This window comes from Pyxicephalus adspersus, chromosome 8, assembly GCF_032062135.1.
Source record: "Pyxicephalus adspersus chromosome 8, UCB_Pads_2.0, whole genome shotgun sequence".
Classification (NCBI taxonomy): domain Eukaryota; kingdom Metazoa; phylum Chordata; class Amphibia; order Anura; family Pyxicephalidae; genus Pyxicephalus; species Pyxicephalus adspersus.
The window spans coordinates 14694795-14713157 of NC_092865.1; the positions used below are offsets into that span (position 1 = coordinate 14694795).

General features: G+C 37.3%; 1 protein-coding gene across 3 annotated transcripts; it reads left to right on the forward strand.

The window, feature by feature from the left end:
• The first annotated feature begins 3492 nt into the window (after window positions 1–3492).
• On the forward strand, window positions 3493–18363 carry SPATA1 (spermatogenesis associated 1). 3 transcript variants are annotated; one of them, XM_072419569.1, is made up of 12 exons: window positions 3493–3831; window positions 7902–8008; window positions 8982–9099; window positions 11268–11321; window positions 11643–11970; window positions 12840–12981; window positions 13063–13123; window positions 13776–13896; window positions 14540–14671; window positions 15914–16092; window positions 16864–16962; window positions 18035–18363. In XM_072419569.1, exons 1-12 carry the CDS (start codon window positions 3775–3777, stop codon window positions 18134–18136), a joined length of 1500 nt encoding a protein of 499 aa, XP_072275670.1. In that variant the 5' UTR covers window positions 3493–3774; the 3' UTR covers window positions 18137–18363. The 3 variants fall into 3 exon arrangements, with proteins under 3 accessions (XP_072275670.1, XP_072275671.1, XP_072275673.1); XM_072419570.1 differs by having other exon boundaries at window positions 3498–3831; window positions 14540–14665; XM_072419572.1 differs by lacking the exon at window positions 3493–3831 and adding an exon at window positions 6759–6914.

An 18363-nucleotide genomic window follows, 5' to 3' on the forward strand; every position in this document is an offset into this window, starting at 1 on the left:
CCGGCAGGCGCCCAGACGCTGAGGGGCTGTGGGGCGCGCGCACGTTGCTGGGACGACGGGAACGCGCGCAGGCACGCGGGGAGATACAGGAAGGGCGGGGTTGTTGTTGCTTTTTCCTTAGACACTGTTTTTGAGTTGATTCATTTTTAGGTATCCATAGCAACGGTAGCGGTAAAGGCCGCAGTGTAGCAAAAGCTGCTACCTGACACCTTGCCACACCAATAAAAAATATAATAAATACACTTTTATTAAAAAAGAGTAACATGCCATTTGTGTACTAACCAATGAAGGCTCTAGTTATAGGGAGGTTGGAGAAAACTAAAAATCATTGTTTCTGTACCCATTTCATCTACTTAAAGCATACCTAAACTCAGAAATTTCAGTTTACATAAAAGGGTAGATAACCCTTTTATGGTAGATAAAAATGCTGTTTTTTTTTTTTTTTAAATGCAACACAAAAAAAAAAGGTGGAGCACTGACCCCTAATTCTCAACCGCCTAGGGCAGGGTTGTCAAACTCAAATAGACAGAGGGCCGAAATTAAAAACTTAGACCAAGTCGCGGGCCAAACTTGAAATTTACAGTGTAGAATGAGTGTGCTCCTACACTTAGGGGTTTATTTATAAAGCAGTGAAACATTCCCTGGTGGAGAATAAATTACTGCTGTTGAAATTGTATCCCAGAGGTCTGCAGGTTTCCCCTCCAGTCTTTACTTCCACGGCAGTAAAACCAGAAGGAGTCCTCCCCAAAAAATAAAGCACCACCATTTTCCATTATAGAAAAGGGTTAGCCACCCTTTTAAATAATGTTCACAGTGTGCTGATAGGTCCAATTTAAATAAAGTATGCAAAACCCTAAAATCCTATAAAAATAAAAAAAACGCCCTATGGTCACAGCCACACCATACTTGCACAGTGGTTGGGGAAGGTTAGGATTGCAAGCAAGCAAAGCTGCTGCCAATTTTCTGGGAGGAACCACAGAACAAGGACTGTTGGGTTGCTACAACCCATTATTTGCATGCTTTTTGGGGTCAGTGAATTGTAAAGACATGCAATCAGTATGGCAGCCAGGGAGCTATCATATATTTGATTTTTTTTCTAGAAATAAATTGATCAAATGATCAAAAACAATGCAGCACTATGCCCTTCCAATCTGAACACTTTCTAAGTAGTTGCATACATAGCCAACAGTGGGTCCCTGTTAAGAACTGACTTGGAGCCAGACTTTTTATTTGGTTTCTACAACAGTGCATTAGTTAATAACGAAACCGACATAACCCAATTTAGCCTGTTTTGTTTCATTTTTTTTATCCCAGTAGTTTTCTCTTGCAAATGGATTCCTCCTTTAAAAACCATGAAATGGCGCACGGTGATCTGACTGATCAGAGATGATATTACCTGCCTGTCAGGAGCCTCCGAATAGAATATGGTTTCAAATTCCCTTTGCTGATCATGAATTTTTCAAGATAACAAGCAACTGATTGGATTTTCTATTGTAGACGTCTTGTGTTCTGAGAACAAAAGAAGATCCAATGGTTTGTAAACATAGACAAATTATTTCTCTCATTTATAGAAATCTGTTTTTTCCTTCTGAAGGAAGGGACTGTAACATGTTTGCAAATTACACAGCCATATGTACACATTAGAGATGCAGTTTCTGTGTACATATGCACAACAAAAAACATAAATACATATCCCGAGTTCCTCTACTCTAAAATCAGGAAGAGGAGGTAAAAGCTGCAAGATAACATAAAATATCTTATTCCAAAACAGGATGCTTCTTGGTCTTCACTGCCAAGGCTAAGAGATCTTTCATTTTGTTAGATAATAGCAGAGACTGTATAGGGCAGGGTTCACACTCTGCAGCAATGCATGAAAAAGTCGCTGTAACAGTGGATTCAGCCTACAAATCTCTCTATGCATTGTTTAGAAAATAAAAAATATATATAATCATATTTTCATTAGCACTATATATATACAGTATATCACTAGAAATGATAAATATTTCCTATAATATCTACAAAAGTGGATGTGAAATACACGATAAAGCATAGAAAGCACTCTAAAGAATTATATATATATATATATATATATATTTATATATATATATATATATATACACAGGTAGTCCCCGGGTTACATACTAGATAGGGACTATAGGTTTGTTCTTAAGTTGTATTCGTATGTAAGTCGGAACAGGTACATTATTTTAAGAAATACAATTAGGAAATACAAATACAATTACGACAGATGTTTGTCTCAACATATAATTAGGCAGCATGGTGTCAGTTACTGTACAAAATCCTCACTTAATCACCTTAATCACCTTAATCACAAACAAAGCAAAAAAAAAACCTTATGGAGCCTACCATTCATTAACTTCTGGAGCAAGGTGTGCTTTGATATACAAAAAGAAACAACTGCAGGGTTTATCTTGGTTAATAAAGAGTTTCAACCAAAAGTCTTCTGCAAGTCATGGAAACTGCCCCCCATCAAGCCTTGGTCCTGCACACAGGGAGCAGAGAAGCCCTAGGAGTCGTCCGTATGTTGGATGTCCTTAACTTGGGGACTACCTATACATTTTTCTCCACCTGTGCTGTTGCAGGCAGTTTCCACTGAGTATATTAAATGACCCCCAACTCACCAATTTGCTTTAAGGCCCATTACCCACCAGTACATTGAAGTATTCACACGTCAATGTACATTGTGTTAAGGCAGCACAATAATTCTCAATGGGCTAACAATCTATTGCAATACGTAATTAGGGAAAATGCAGCATTTCTTGCTGCTCAGTGACTACACCGCACAGATGTTTTAAATCTATTGGCTCTATTTACAAAACAGGGAATCTGACATTCCCTCGCGGGAATCAACTACTGCTATTGAAACACATTCAATAATCCCATAAGCGATGGGCAATGTCATTTAGGGAATGTCACCCTGGCATAATTTTAGAATGCTGTACCCTCCTGTGGCCGCTGTCTGCCTAAAGGTTACCGTTGCTACCTGCCAAACTTTTCTCCCCCCCACCAGGGGTCATCCCTTCATCATCCAGAGTTCTGGGACAGAGCAACTGGCCTTTAGAGGTTGGAAGAGATCTTGTTGGGGCACAACATTGGCACTTGAAAAGGGACCATAGAAATTGTTTAGAAAATGTTTTTTCCAAAGCTGGATGGGGCTTGTCCTAAGATGACAAATTGAAGGCTTATGTACATAGCTTACCAGTGCACATAGAATTATTTATCTTCAAATTGAAGCAGTTGTTAGTAGTAGTAAAGTAGTAAAGTAGTAAAATTATAAATTAAACAAATTCGTTTTAATATCTGTTTGCTCTTCACTGCTGTACCTGCTTCGTAAACCATTCTGGGTTATAAACGTTTTCAAATTTTTTTTGGTAGGAATATTCTGTGAATTAAAGAACTTTCTATTAACAAATCCCTGATTAAGAAATTGCAGCTACCCAGTAACTGAACAAAGCAGTTTCTTGACTACGGAGTCACCCTGCTAATTTGTAACACGCAAAACAAAACAAGGCTTATCCAGCCTGTGTTGCAATGTAGCTGTAGTTCCAATACTGACAATGCTTGTGTATTTAGGGTGTGTCAGCTAAGTGCCTATGCTCAACTGAATGGAACATACACTGAACAGTGAAGGCTTTCATTACTACATAACTGAATGTTACCAGTTTTCACAGACCCTGGAATAAAAAATATCTATCCATTCGTTAATCAAATTTCTACCGGGATGCCAAGAGCCACTCTAGGATTTCCTTCACCATGGACAGCTACCAAGTTCAAACTCCAATGAGTCAGACAAGGCCATCTACAGCTGGGGTGAGCACTTTTATCTGCTAAACTAAAACAATTGATCCTTATAAATTGAATACAAACTGAGATTCAACGTTTACCCAAAATGTACACATTTTTTACATGAGATTCAATTAGAAAATATGCAATTCCTTTTACTTATGATTCATACATGTTTCTATTTGGATTTAATGTGTAATTTTAGGGTTTGTTATCACATACGAGCTTTTAGATTCACATTTAACTTGAAATACATCTAAGCCTTAACTGGATGACATTTAGTTTTAATATAAAAAACAATTACTTTAATTATTTTAAAATATAAAAATTGCTTTTTCAGACTGGTGCCAATATCGTCCATCCACCTTTAACTCTATCCCGTCTATGTGCCCAATGATACCATTAGCTTCTGGTTGGTGTCAATGATGGTCCACGTTTGCACAATATGTGTTGGCATGGCCACTTAGAATAGGACATAATAGGGTGACTGGAGCACAACTGTTGTCACCCTATAGCAAAAATTGCTGCCACCTACATGGTAATATAACCAGATATTCTCCTAATTAAAGTTGATTTCCTTTAATAAATGGTAAGAATATTTAAGTCTTTAGTTAATTTTCACTTGTTCGCTTTTGTATTGGTGATTATTGGAGCAATTTCTTATTTAACAGTCACAAAAAATGTCAAAAACAAAAGAAAATGTAGCACAACCACCTATCTTCAAAAAGGGAGCAAAGTCATTACCAGGTAACTACAGACCCGTTAGTTTAACGTCCATAGTTGGAAAGGTCCTAGAGAATTTCATAAAAAACCACATAGATGAGTTTCTGCTAGAAAATAATATTATAATTGATAGTCATCATGGCTTCAACAAAGAAGTTGTCAAACAAATTTATTCTCTTTTTCTGAGGAAGAAAGTAAACAGGTAGACAGTGGAGTAGCAGTTGATATAGTGTACTTGGACTTTGCTAAAGCATTTGACACTGTACCCCACAGACGGTTAATACGCAAGTTAGGGTCAATGGGTTTAGAAAAGTCTATCTGTAAATGGATAGAGAACTGGCTTAAGGATCACATCCAGAGAGTTGTAATTAATGATTCATACTCTGAATGGTCTAAGGTTATTAGTGGTGTACCCCAGGGTTCAGTGTTGGGTCCTTTACTGTTTACCATCTTTATAAATGATATAGAGTTTGGGAATAAAAGTACCATTTCTGTGTTTGCAGATGACACCAAACTATATAATGGAATTAAATCCATACAGGATGTCTATAATCTAAAAGCAGACCTGGATGTACTGTTTGATTGGGTAGCCAAGTGGCAAATGACATTTAATATAGATAAATGTAAAGTTATGCACAACATGCATGATTCATACTGTCTAGGGGGAAAACATTTGGGGGAGTCTGAAATGGAAAAGGATCTGAGGGTTCTGGTAGATCATAGACCTAATAACAGCATGCAATGCCAAGCTGTAATATCAAAGGAATAGACTGCAGGGATGGAGACATAATCCTGCCCCTGTACAAAGCATTGGTCAGACCACATCTGGAATATGTGTCAAGTTTTGGGCACCTGTTCACAAAAAGGACATTGCTGAATTGGAGAGAGTGCAGAGAAGGGCAACTAAATTAATAAAAGGAACGGAGGATCTCAGCTATGAGGAGAGATTAGCTTAAGTGAATCTATTCCCCCTTGAGAAGAGACGTTTAAGGGGGATATGATCACCCTGTATAAATATATAAACGGTCCACATAGAGAATTCTCTTCCTCATATTTCACTTTAAGATCATTTCAAAGAACAAGAGGGCACTCTTTGCATCTGGAGGAAAAGAAGTTTAAGCTTCGAATAAGGAAGGGATTCTTCACTGTAATGTCTGTGAAAATGTGGAATCGGCTCCCCCAGGAAGTAGTTTAAGCAACTGCTATAGATTGCTTTAGGAAAAAGCTGGATATTTTCTAGAAGCACAGAATATAACTGGGAATTAAGGCTTTAAAGTAAAAATAACAGAGATTGTTGATCCAGGGAACATCCGATTGCCTCATAGAATCAGGAAGGATTTCTTTTTTGCCCTGTTGAAGCAAGTTGTACCAGGGTTTTTTTGCTTTCCTTCTGGACCAACTATGTCTTATAGGGTTTTATATCTGGGATATGTTTATTTCCCTAGTGGTTGAACTTGATGGACGTATGTAACTACTATGTAACTATGGTGCTGGATCTCTGAATAATTAAAAATCAGATGATGTGAGTAACCATTTTTAATGTACAGCGCTGCGTAATATGTTGGCGCTATATAAATCCTGTTTAATAATAATAATAATAACCAGACCTCAACTCCATGCTTTGATTTCACAAAAACAACAGTAGTAATATCACTAGTTGTAATAAGTGTATGTATTTATGGCATTTTAATACGTTTAGATCTCTGACATGTTTAAATTAGCAATAAATGCATGCATGGATCATATGTCAGTTTTAGGTGTAGCCTAGTACAATCACTTTAACAGAGATCTACATTAAATGACAGCATGTTATCCTTTGGAAGAAATAGACATAGAGTAAATAATCAATATTTGTGATTTTTCAACCACTAAGATCAAAATAAACAAGCTCATGGATACTATTGCAGATGTGAACCTGTTTGAACCCTTTCGGTTCATGGCATGCCTGCACGTGGTGCAATACTGCAATACCAGCCACCTGCCCTAACCCTGGCTACCCTGGCTGCAAGTGCTTACTTAACCTTAGCTCTTAATAATTATTAAAGGTACTTTTTCAATTCAAGCAATGTAAGTTCCTGAATGTGGCTTCATATTAGCTTCTCTACAGCTAAGCAAAGAATGGGGTAGGTAAAAGCCACATAAACAGATGTGCTACCTTGCATAGAACACAGATGGAGGAAAGAGCAGTGGCAGAGAGATGACTTTATTAGTCTGCTCTTTCTCCTTTCACTGCCTATTTGCAGGCTGGGAAAGTACAGAACCTATAACTGTAACTTAACTTCTGCAAAATAAAATCAGGGTCCCAGTCAAGCCAGCCAGGGTTGTGCTGTATGGCAGAGTAATGTAAATCTTGGGACTTGATGGCAGAAATAGGAAACCTTTGGCAGGTAAAACCGCATCCACAAATGAACTTTATCTATGTATTTAGCTGCTGCACTAAGGTATACTTTAATCAGCCATTGAATTTGTTCAATGTATTTTTTTTGGTATAGGGTTTCTTCCTAGCACAGTGCATGGGTTGATGATTGTGAAATCTGCTGAAATGAAGACTGAAAACTTTTCTTTTAATCACTGTGCTGTAAATCAGTATTAAAAATATTGAAGTGGGGTAAAAGGAGGCCTCATTTACTGGTTAACCTATTACATTGTATATCAGTCCCACTTCCCAATTTATATATATTAAGTATGTTTAACTCTATGGGGGACGTTTATCACACACACACACACACACACACACACACACACTCATATATATATATATATATAAAGTATGTTTAACTCTATGGGGGACGTTTATCACACACACACACACACACACACACACACACACTCATATATATATATATATATATATATATATATATATGTGTGTACATGTACTGCAAATCAGGTAGCTAGAAGCAAATATTTAAGGTCTAGGGGCACCTTTTACCTAACCTTTCAGTATCTCAACACTGATAATCCCAATCCATTGATAATTGAAATTGGTATACAAAACATACACCTCTGATGAAGACTATGCATGGCACTGCTGCTTTTGGCCTTCCATTCCCCATACAACAACCTGGGGTTTTAAATCATCCCTAAGAAAAAACTAAAAGAAGTTGCAGCTATGCATACCATTTGTCATCATATTCGTACATAGGCTGCCATTGCTATGTCTCCTACTGAAAATTCTTGATGCCTGGCTGTGTCTTTGCTTCCACCATTCATTCTTTACTTTGTGAAATGGTTCACAGCCACTTACAGATTATACCAAGTTTTTCTATTTTTTTCCATTTTCTTCCAAAGCTTGACTTTGTATGTTGTATTTTGGGCTGTTCTAAGTTTAAACATCAGAATCATGGTGGCTCTAATATTTTTCTCCATTCCAGCTGATTGAGCTTCATGTCTATCTTGTGCCAGAAGAATTATGGAATCCCAAGTTGAATAAAGTATCCATTGATGTGATCTACAGATTCATCTCACTTGGGTTCATAAGGTGAGAACTAAAGCTATCTAACTCGACCAAACTTACCTATCCTTGACATATTTATCATTATGGAAAGAACAACAAGATTAGTAACCTAAAATACTATATCTGAAATTTTACTTATTTAAGGCAAGTCTGAAGTGGTTAATGAACGGTATTTACCACCCATTAATACCTCCTTTATTGGCACATTTGTTGGCAATGACAGCTGGCAGTATGTCAACCACCTGGGAACCATCCATTTAAATGAGCCATTGATGCACAATAAATCCATATACCCTTTCGATGCAAAACCAAAGTCAGGAGCTCACAATGGTTTTTCAACGTAAAATACCAGTATTTTGAGCCAGGATTCATGCAGAATAAAGAGTTGGAGGAGATATGTGAACTTCCATTCACTGATCTCCTCTTTGGCGACTATCTTTTGGCTGTTTCCATAAAACACACTTGTGTCAACCTTTATACCGTCACATATACTGGCAATGTCAGTCTCCTTGTGAACTTGTTTAAAAAACTGCAAAAATGAAATTTATTAAAGAAAATGCCTGAAATTGTATATTTAACATACCAAGAGGGAAGAATATTATTCTTCAGGTTTACATACGTTTTTTTAAACTTTGATTATTAGTACACAATATATTTTTTCATTAATAATCCAGCATGGACAGCAGTTTACAAAGTACAATATATTTTATTTAATCACTTCCAGTGTTTGTATACATTGGCAACATTTAACTAAGTACATAGATCTAATTCCATCATCACTGGTTCTCAAATATTTGCACAGTCTAATGTCCCTTTCTCAATTGTTGGGGGAAATTGGGGGTTAGCCAATAATCTAAATGGAAAATCCCAATGTAATTGACGCAATGTGGGTCACACATATAGTACACACTCCATGCAGAATCACAGAGCGTCAACTATTTTAGCCATGGTGTTTCCCAATATAGTAATATCACAAAGATAACTGTATCTATTTCAGAGTACCACCTGATATGAGGCTGCGAACACTGCGGGAGAATCTTGCTGAGTTCCTAGGGGAAGATGCTCTGGCAGACAAATTTGTGTTCTTAAAATATGTTGGAAGCAGTCTTGCTGTTGTAAGTTTTTTACTTATACTTTTTCTATACATTTGATATCACCAGGGGAGGATATGGAAAGAATAGGTTACTGAAAAGTCCACTTAAAACAAAAAAAGAAAGAGACAAAAATTGGTTTATTACATGCCTACCCCTCCTCCATCTGACTTTGGTAAGCATAAAACAGCTTATCTACAGAGAATGCAACAAGCGTGACAGGTCAGGCTAGATTTACTAAGTAAGTGTAAGTGAGCTAAAGTGCCTCAAGAATTAGGAGGATGTAAAGGAATTTTTCGAGCAATTACTTGCACAGGGCTTGCTGTGATTATGTACTGAGTCTGAAAGCAATAGTTTGGATTGTATCTTAGTTTTCCTGTTTCTATTACTGTCACTGCTCTGCCTGGCAGCCGTCTTGGTCCTGGCAACGTGATTCCATTGTTGTGTGGCCAAATATTTGTTCAGCTTCCCGGTGATGTGCTTTCACAACCTTTACAGCCATTTCACAACTTTACTTTCTGCTACTGTAATTTCTAAAAGTTTAGTGAGGGATCCTTCTCTATATGCTCCTAAATAGGCTCAGCTCCAGCCTTTGGGTAAAGGAGCTTCTAGCCAATGGAAGGATAACCTTGTACAATATGCTTTTAACAGCTGTCATACATGCAATGTGTTAGTACGTTAGCTGATAAAAATGAAAAATTAAAGTGGTCCTGAACACAAATAGTTATTTGCTATTCCTTGGGGAACATTTTGTAATGTTAATTTGCCTAAGCAGTACTCTGAATATCTGCTTATTGTCTGTTATCCCTGCTAAATATTGAGGTTATATATCTGCTGAATAATATTAATTAGTATTTATTTAGAGGCAACATATGCAGCTCTTCACAAAGTCCAAAGTCATTGTTGTCCCTCAAAGGGGCTCACAATCCAATGTCCGTACCATAATCATATGTCATTACCACAGTCTAAGGTCAGTTTGGGGGAAGCCAATTAACCTAACCTGTTTTTGAAATGTGTTAGGAAACTGGAATACCTTGGGAAAACCCACACAAACACAGGGGGAACCTGCAAACTCCATGCAGAGAGTGCCCTGTCCAAGACTCAAACCTGGGACCTAGCACTGCAAAACCAGAGTGCTAACCTGTGAGCCACTGTGCCATCCATAAAAAATAAGATCATCTAAGGCACCGCTGCCTCTGACAGCTAATCCTAACAGAATTAAGGTGAAATTTGGTGATGTAATAACTGAACTGATGCTCACTGTTTTTCTAGGAGGAGAAGAAGCTGTAGCTAACAACGCTAGGTGCAAGGAAACCCATTTGCTGCTGTATTTATTCTGTAGATCTGCGATTTCTATATCTTTCTAGTTGCTTCTTTCATATTTCACCACTAGTCTTTAGATTACCTGTCATCAGGGGCAGCTCTGATAGGAGGAAGCAAATCCCTGCTCTGTTTACAAGATAGCTATCTCAACACAGAACTATTGCAGAGCAAGGCATGATAAGTCAGTAATTGGCAAAAGATCAGTTACATAGACCCTATACATAATACTGGTTAATTGCTTGTTTTTTGGGGCACAACTTCCTTAGTCCAGGTCCACTTTAAACTCTTTTTAGTAGTCATGAAAGAGAAGACCAATTTACCTAGCAGTAAATAATTATAGTTTACTGGGTGGTCAATGACCAACACAGAACTGGCCTGAGTCTACTAGAATGTATTTACTTTATCTTGTGATATTAAATTTAGAAATTCATATACTGTATAAATACATATATATAAAAAGATTCTTTGACTGGACTGACTGTAGTGAGTTAATTTGCTCCAGGCACAGCCTCATGATATAGATCAGTGTTTCTCAACCAGGGTTCTTCCAGGGGTTGCTACGGGTTCCTTGAGCAACAATCAGTTTGCTGAGGTCAGTTTAAGTGATTACAATGATCTTTTCTGCTATCTGTAAGGATGACATTCTTCCCACTGACCAGCAATGTAAGAGGCATTCTTCCTACTGACCTCCACACTAATGTTCAGTGTGCTGTGGATATAGTAATTATAGCAGGAGTTTCGTTTCCTGTTCCCCCATGTTAAAAAAGTTGAGAAACACTGATCTAGATCAACACTATTACGGCTTATGAAAATGAAAAGCTTCCATACTTTTTCCATCTTTTTTAATTTCACCTAATATCTCCTTTTAGGTAAAGGCAAGGCAAGAAACAGAACTAAAACTGAAAGCTTTTGCTCCACCTTATGTAAGTATGGCATTTTATTGGAAAGGGTGGGGACCTCCCCCCAAAAAAGCTTACAATTTGTTTCTTAAAACACATTTTTTCAATATGTAAAAGAGATAGCCATGTATTTACATATTGCAAAAAATGTGATGAATCCTGACATTCATCTTGTACATCTGATATGTAAATCTCTATAGCTACTATATGATTAGTTCCGAATCTAAGCTTTAGACCTTTAATAAATTCATTAAATTTCCCTCATTTTTAAATATTGGTAACAACTTGTATAAAATTTACTACTATGGTGCTCATGATGAAGCACAATCTGTTTTGTTTTTAAAGGCACGTGAACCAGAGTTATATCTTCTACCTGGAGGCAGTAATGAGGACAGCACATATGGGTCAACTGTCACCCCTGATCAGCACCATCATCACACTGAATATTCTGGATCTGAGCGCTCTGAGACCACTGTTATTGCCCCAACCTGGGACAAACCAGCACCACAGCCTGCTAGTGAGAATAATGTAACAGCACCACAGCTACCCCAGGAAGATAACCTCAGAAAGAGCTACATTTGGAACAAGAAGGGTCGGGAGAGTGTGCCCATCTCCAATCTTATGCAGTATCATTCTCAAATTGATAACAATGTATTACCTCCAATTGATTTAGGTATTTAATTCTCTTGGAACATAACGCAATTGGTAAAATTGACAGCCAAAAGTGCTCTTTTAAAGTAGACTTGTATCCCAAAACATTATTTTCTAATAAGTGGGTGAAAAAACAGGACAATCTGACTATAAAATAATACTTATATTATCATTGTGATGTTTAGATCAAAACAGAGGTTGCACAGTAAGGTTCTTTAGCCCTTAGAAATCTGTTCCTACCGTAAGGGGCTTGTTGGTTGTATTTGTATCCCCCCAGTCTAAAGAATTACAGTGTTTCCCTTCCCTGCTAACTAGCACACCTTCTTCTCTTGAATGTTACCTGCTCCATATCAGTTTTTTACATCATTGTCTAATGGAATCCTCCAAGCTGTTCCCCCCTAGGCCCAAGATAATCTTAGTATGTTCCCATTAGGTCCCCCTGCCCACCACCTGATATGTATACTGTCTCTCCTATTCAGCTGTTTGGCCGGCCAGAGTGCCATTGAGAGGGGAGAAGCAATTGGCTTCATTTATGGCATTAAACTAGGTCCTTGCCACCCTAGAGAGATGGAAGAGAGGATGGAAGGGAGACTCAAGGTATTCTTCATTCAACACAAATGTAATGGGGTTGCCTTTCCTATGGTATCATAACACAATTATATCTGATTTTTATATAAATGTATAATTTTATACTGAATCCCATTTAACTATAATAATATTACTGTTGTTTGGTGTTTTAACTTGATCTAATTTCCCACTAAACCCTTTTCTCCAGAACATCTATTGTTTTTCGCAACAGACTTTGCTATAGGGGAAAGCAGGAGCCTATACTACACCTGACTCTCATTGCTTCTAGATTCTTTTCATCATAACTATATTTTTGCCCAACAGGAAAAATCTCCAATTCTCTCAATAAAGCATCAAATGCTGCCATCTCTGACACCAAAAAATTGTCGAGTAGAAACATGACTGGGGATTCTGGGATTGAACATTCTGTTTTAGGGGCAGAAACAGATCGTTCTTACTACAAACGGTAATTTTGGACTTTAAATGCAAAGAAAATATCACTAAGTGTTGTATGCAAAAAATATTATATTATTTGTTTTATTTACAGCCAAGAAAGGTATATAGCAGCAGACCCTGCACATGGTCAATCAAGAAATAAGGACGGTCAGGTAAAACATAAGAGTTTTTAATTATATTTGTTCAAGGAAGGGAAAATCAGAGGGGGAAATATGATCTGCTTTTTTTTGGATTTACTTTAAATCTAATATTTTATTGGATTGAAAATTGAGAAGTAAAAAAGGAATGGGAAGTAAAAAAATCACCCTTATGTATTTCCTCTTAGTTGCTCCCTTTTAGCGTTAGAAAATATATAATTCAGTGGTACATTTACTTTTAATAAGTGCAAAAAAAGGACTTGCTGATACTGCCAGAAGTTCAAACTCCTAGCCATGTCCTCTGTACTTTGCATTCTTTAGTACTACAGAACACCTAACATATAGCCCTAACACACTTCCTATCCTGGTGTGACAACAAACCCTCTATAGATACAGTTCAGTGAGTGTTGTCACCCTACATCAAGATGTGTGTTTCTGACAGGCTCACCAGATTAACATATAAAGAAAATTGGCTTGAAAACAGACTAAAACAAGCACCATGTCTCGGGACTGAGCTACGAATAGATATATATTTTTAGCAAACCGAGCTTTAAGAGTGGGTTCAGTGCAATACCTGGATAACGGCTCCTTTATGTTTGGTTAGCTTTGGTCTGTTATAATCTATTTATTCTGTGCATCTTCCACATCTCATCATATGTTTTTACAGTTTGGTGGTACTTCTTTTAGACCTCTAGCAGAGCCAACACATTACAGGCCTCCTCCATCTCCACCACTTCTGCCAGATTTCCCAACAATTGAGCCACCAAAACCCCAGGTGCCAACACACGGTAAGCCCTGAATCCTTACTGGTGATTAGACAACACAATGTTATAGAGAGAACCTACACAAATGCTGTTTTAGTTTTTGTATGGCTTTTTAAACTGTCATTAGAAAGTGCTGGTAAATTGTTTGCAATGATGGACAGGTAGCATCAAAAGCACAGATATTTCTGCTGCAGCTGAAAAAGTGGGACTCCATGGCATGTTAACTCTTCACCAGAGTCCATTAGTATATAAGACAGGCCCCATCCAGACTCCATTTATAGCCTAAATTTCAATTTTGAATAAAATGAGTAAAAGAGAATGATAAATTGTACAATGCAATTCAACAATACATGTAGTCACTGATATAGCTACATAGTTACATAGTCAGTTAGGTTGAAAAAGACTTAAGTCAATCAAGTCCAACCACATATCCCAGATATAAATCCTATGGGTATATTTAATCCAGAGGAAGGCAAAAAAAACCTTGTTTAATTTGCTCCAACAGGGGAAAACAATCCTTCCTACATACATTACTTTGTCTGTAAGATTAAAAGGTATCACCTGTAGCTGTGTTTTTGGTGCAATCTTTGGTCATAGATGTACATTTTTACACATCACAGGCTCAATATTCCTAAACTTAAGATTTACTCTCTCTTTAATTGTAAAGATGAAACTGTTCTGGAACAACTGAACCGGGTAAGAGCAGAGCGGATCCAGCTGGAGAAAGTGCGCGAAGAACTGGTAAAGAAAACCAAAGTATTACTGGAGCAACAGAAACTCAGACGTCAGCAAGGTATCGGTTGGTACTGATTGGCTTACAGCTCATTTTAAGACTTTTAGCTTTTTTTTTATAACAGGAAGAGTGGGGTTAATGGACAAGGTCATATTGTGACTGTCTGTAATGACATTGTGCCTAAATTTATTAAAGCTTTCGAAGATTGGAGAAGACTATCAGGGGAGAACCTGGGTGAAAAAGAAAATCAGGAATGGATTTCTTAGAAATAATTTTCCAATTATTGTCAAATGATTTCAGTCCTGAACCAGAACCATTCCAGTTTGCCTAATCACACTGGTTCTCCCATGATAGTCTATCTTTCCCAGTCTCCGGGAGCTTTAGTAAATTAGGCCCCTTGTGAGAGGCCATGTTTGGCAATCAATTTCTGTTTTTATTATAAAGCTTTATATGTTCTGGCACCCTACAATACCATGCAAACCATCTATTGGCCACAGAGACACATGCATTGTATTGCAGAATCAGGAGGGGGGGGGCGGTTGTAACCCGGTCAGATTTTATATGCTGACTTCACTGGGCATTTGAAGCTCCTAGGTTGCTCAGATTTTTTTTCAACAACTGAAGATATGATAAAAAAATGTGGACACTTTACCATATATATATATATATATATATATACTTTTTGTTTCACATCAATTTGCATTATGTTGTTGGCCCTCTTTGCAGCTTAACAGCCCACCCATTTTGGTAAATGGGTGGTAAATAGCCATTTGGTAAATGGCTATCCAAAGGACAAATGAGTATGTCTGTGAAAAAAATTGTGTCCATTTAGCCAAAAGAGCATTTGGAAGGAAGCCCTGAAGTTGGGTGAAAAGACCTGACCTTCAAATTCAACATAAATGTGTTCAATAGTGTTGAAATCTGGGTTCTGTGAAGACCACTTGAGTTAATTTACACTGATCCAATAAACTATTGATAGACCTAGCCACAAGGACACTTTTGGGCTGGAAAAGAAAGGGGTCTTCCCTAATGAGTTGCCACAAGATTAGAGATACATGTCTTTGCATCATGTAACTTTAATAGTACTCTTAATGGGAAACACTAAAACCTAATTGTGTCCTTATGCACCATATAGTAGGTGTAATAATTGTGTGTTCACAAACTTCTGGCCATAAAATATACATCAATGCACTTCTTAAAGCCTACTTTTGGTGATTTATGTTAGGTAAATTTGTTAACGATGGCACATCTAAGAGCAACGTTTTTGCAAAGGTTTCTGTGATGTACAAACTTTATATTTTATACTAGCAAGAGACTCCTGGAAAAAGAAATACTTTGAGACCAAGAAAGTCACATCTAACCTGGAGGAGACTCTAAACAAGCTGAAAAAAGACCTAGAGGGCTACTACCAGAAGCTTTTGGGCCAACTTGCAGCCAGAGACAGTAAGAAGCGAGCCAAACACCCCACACTGGCTGCCAATTCCAAGGTAGATAAATACTGCCAGCTAGATTATTTATACTGGGAATATTCAGAATTTTCAGTTTTAGAGAGAAAGGAAACACTTAAACTCCTGTGTGTGTCATTTTTGCTGTCTTCATCCTTCATCAGACGTAACAAGAGAATGGAAATCTCTTCAATGAGACAGTTCACAGGAGTGAGACTGTTCACAGGAACAGGTGTTAAAGGATTTACGCTCAGCTTTCTCTAGAGATAACTGTAAACATTTGGATGTCCCATCACTTTATTAAGGAGAATGGTCACCAAGACAAATAGGTTAGCAGCACTTCTCTATTCTATCCAAACCTAGAAGAAAGTACACTTTAACAAAAATAAATAAATTGTTAAAAAAGCATATATAGTTAGATTTCATTTCATGCTGTTTAAATATGTAATTTGTATATACTATATTTTATTTTTTGAAATATAAATGGGTTTTAAAATAAAGTATAAGATCACCCAAGATGTTCAGTCTTGGGTAGACAGTGAGGAGTCTTTGCATGCGTTACTTATTTTACAGGTCTTGCATTAGCCATGGGATGATGGGGTGTTTTACGTCTCATGCTGCATCTACCATATTATCATTACATGAACAACCCAGCAGAAAAATCAATAAAGAGCTGCTAAAATATCAGTGGCAGGTGGGAAGAGTCTGATATGAACATGTCGACTACCACAACTGTAAAGCTTGTTCTATGTGGTCCGATTCTTTAACTCTTTAAAAGAAATGTTTTATTTTATCAATGTGTCACCTCTCTAGAACTCCATAATTATGAAGATTACCACCAAGCAACATGAAGTTGATGAGCTAAAGCGTAAATTAGAGAATGCCAGAATCAAGCTTCTTATTGAAATTAAGGTACTTTTTTTACTTTGTAAACCTTTTATTTCTGCAAAGGTGATATAAAAGACAAACATGCCCCAGCACACAATGCAAACCAGATGTCCACATGCAGGTTGTGATAAAGCTGAAGTACAAGCAATATTTAATCTTATTTCATGGTTATTAAAACACATTTTGCAACTGAATCTGTTTTATTTAGGTATCTTGTACACTCCTTTATAGCAAGACTGGGGGAGGAATGGTCTGTACTGCACATAATTAAGGCTTTATTGCTATGCACAGTGCTGGAAAGGAGTGTAGAGTGGAAGATTGACCACTCGGCTTTACCAGCCTGTATTCCTTAACCACGGTTTTCTGACACAAGCACCTAAATCACAAGACCCAATTCTGTAATTATCTGCTTAGGTGCTTTCAAACAAATTCCAGTTATCCCTGTTAAATGTCCACTAGTTGGCTCTATGTCACACCAGTGATTTTGTTGCTGGTGAATCTTTTTCTTAGTTACTCTCAAGTAGAAAAGAATGATCAATTAAAAACAAATAGGAGAGAGATGGGAGAGCCCTTTTGGTGTAGTTATATCATATGATAGCAAAGTGTATATAATAAAAAAAGAATACCAATATGATCTATGTCAGGAAAGGTTACAGACCTTGGGATGAGACTGTTGTTTGCAACTTTGGAATTGAGCAGGTGGAAAGGTGGAATACTTTAGATATAAGAGGTCATTCTGGATTCTTTAGGGGGGGCCCTGGGTCACATCTAAAAAGTTTGGTACAGTGTTGTAGAAATGAAGATAAGATTGAAAATACGGTGCATTTGTTGTCTTATATGTATTGCGGTCCTGCTGGTGGAATGAGAATGTTGTGTCCTATGCAGATCCTGCTGTTGGTATGTCCAAGCGCAAGAGATTTCCCCTTGGTGGTGTACCCATTAGGGGAGTTACCTACTGTTCTTATTCTGGACACAGCTGTAAAATGTTATAGTCCCCAAATCTTTCTATCCGAGAAACAATGGTCACCAAACCAGATTGTAAGAATAAATCAACCACAGCAAAAAAACTTTCTTTCACTTTCTTTTTCAATTCTAGATGAGGAAACAAGCATCTTTGGATCTGGATGTGCTAAAAGCGGAATTAGCCCAGAAGAAGTCCCAGTCTGGAATATCCAGTCCACCAATGTATTCCGTGTGATGACCCCTCCATACTAAATACTTGTACAGTTTTATAGTGACTCTGCCATTTACAGTTCATTTCCCAATTCAAGTTCTTGACTCAATGCCCTAGAACCGACACTTTTTTATGCAGAACATTATTTTTATTATGTTACCTTATATATAGACCTTGTATTTAGCCAATATTTAGACCTTATATAAAGGATAAACCTTTTTTGTATTTAATAAAGAATAATTTATAGAAAA

Coding starts and splice junctions, on each gene's coding strand:
- SPATA1 (XM_072419569.1), top strand. CDS start 3,775: ATGGACAGCTACCAAGTTCAAACTCCAATGAGTCAGACAAGGCCATCT. Junction 13,124..13,775: donor CAAGAAATAAGGACGGTCAG/GTAAAACATAAG, acceptor ATGTTTTTACAG/TTTGGTGGTACTTCTTTTAG. Junction 14,672..15,913: donor CAGACGTCAGCAAGGTATCG/GTTGGTACTGAT, acceptor ATTTTATACTAG/CAAGAGACTCCTGGAAAAAG.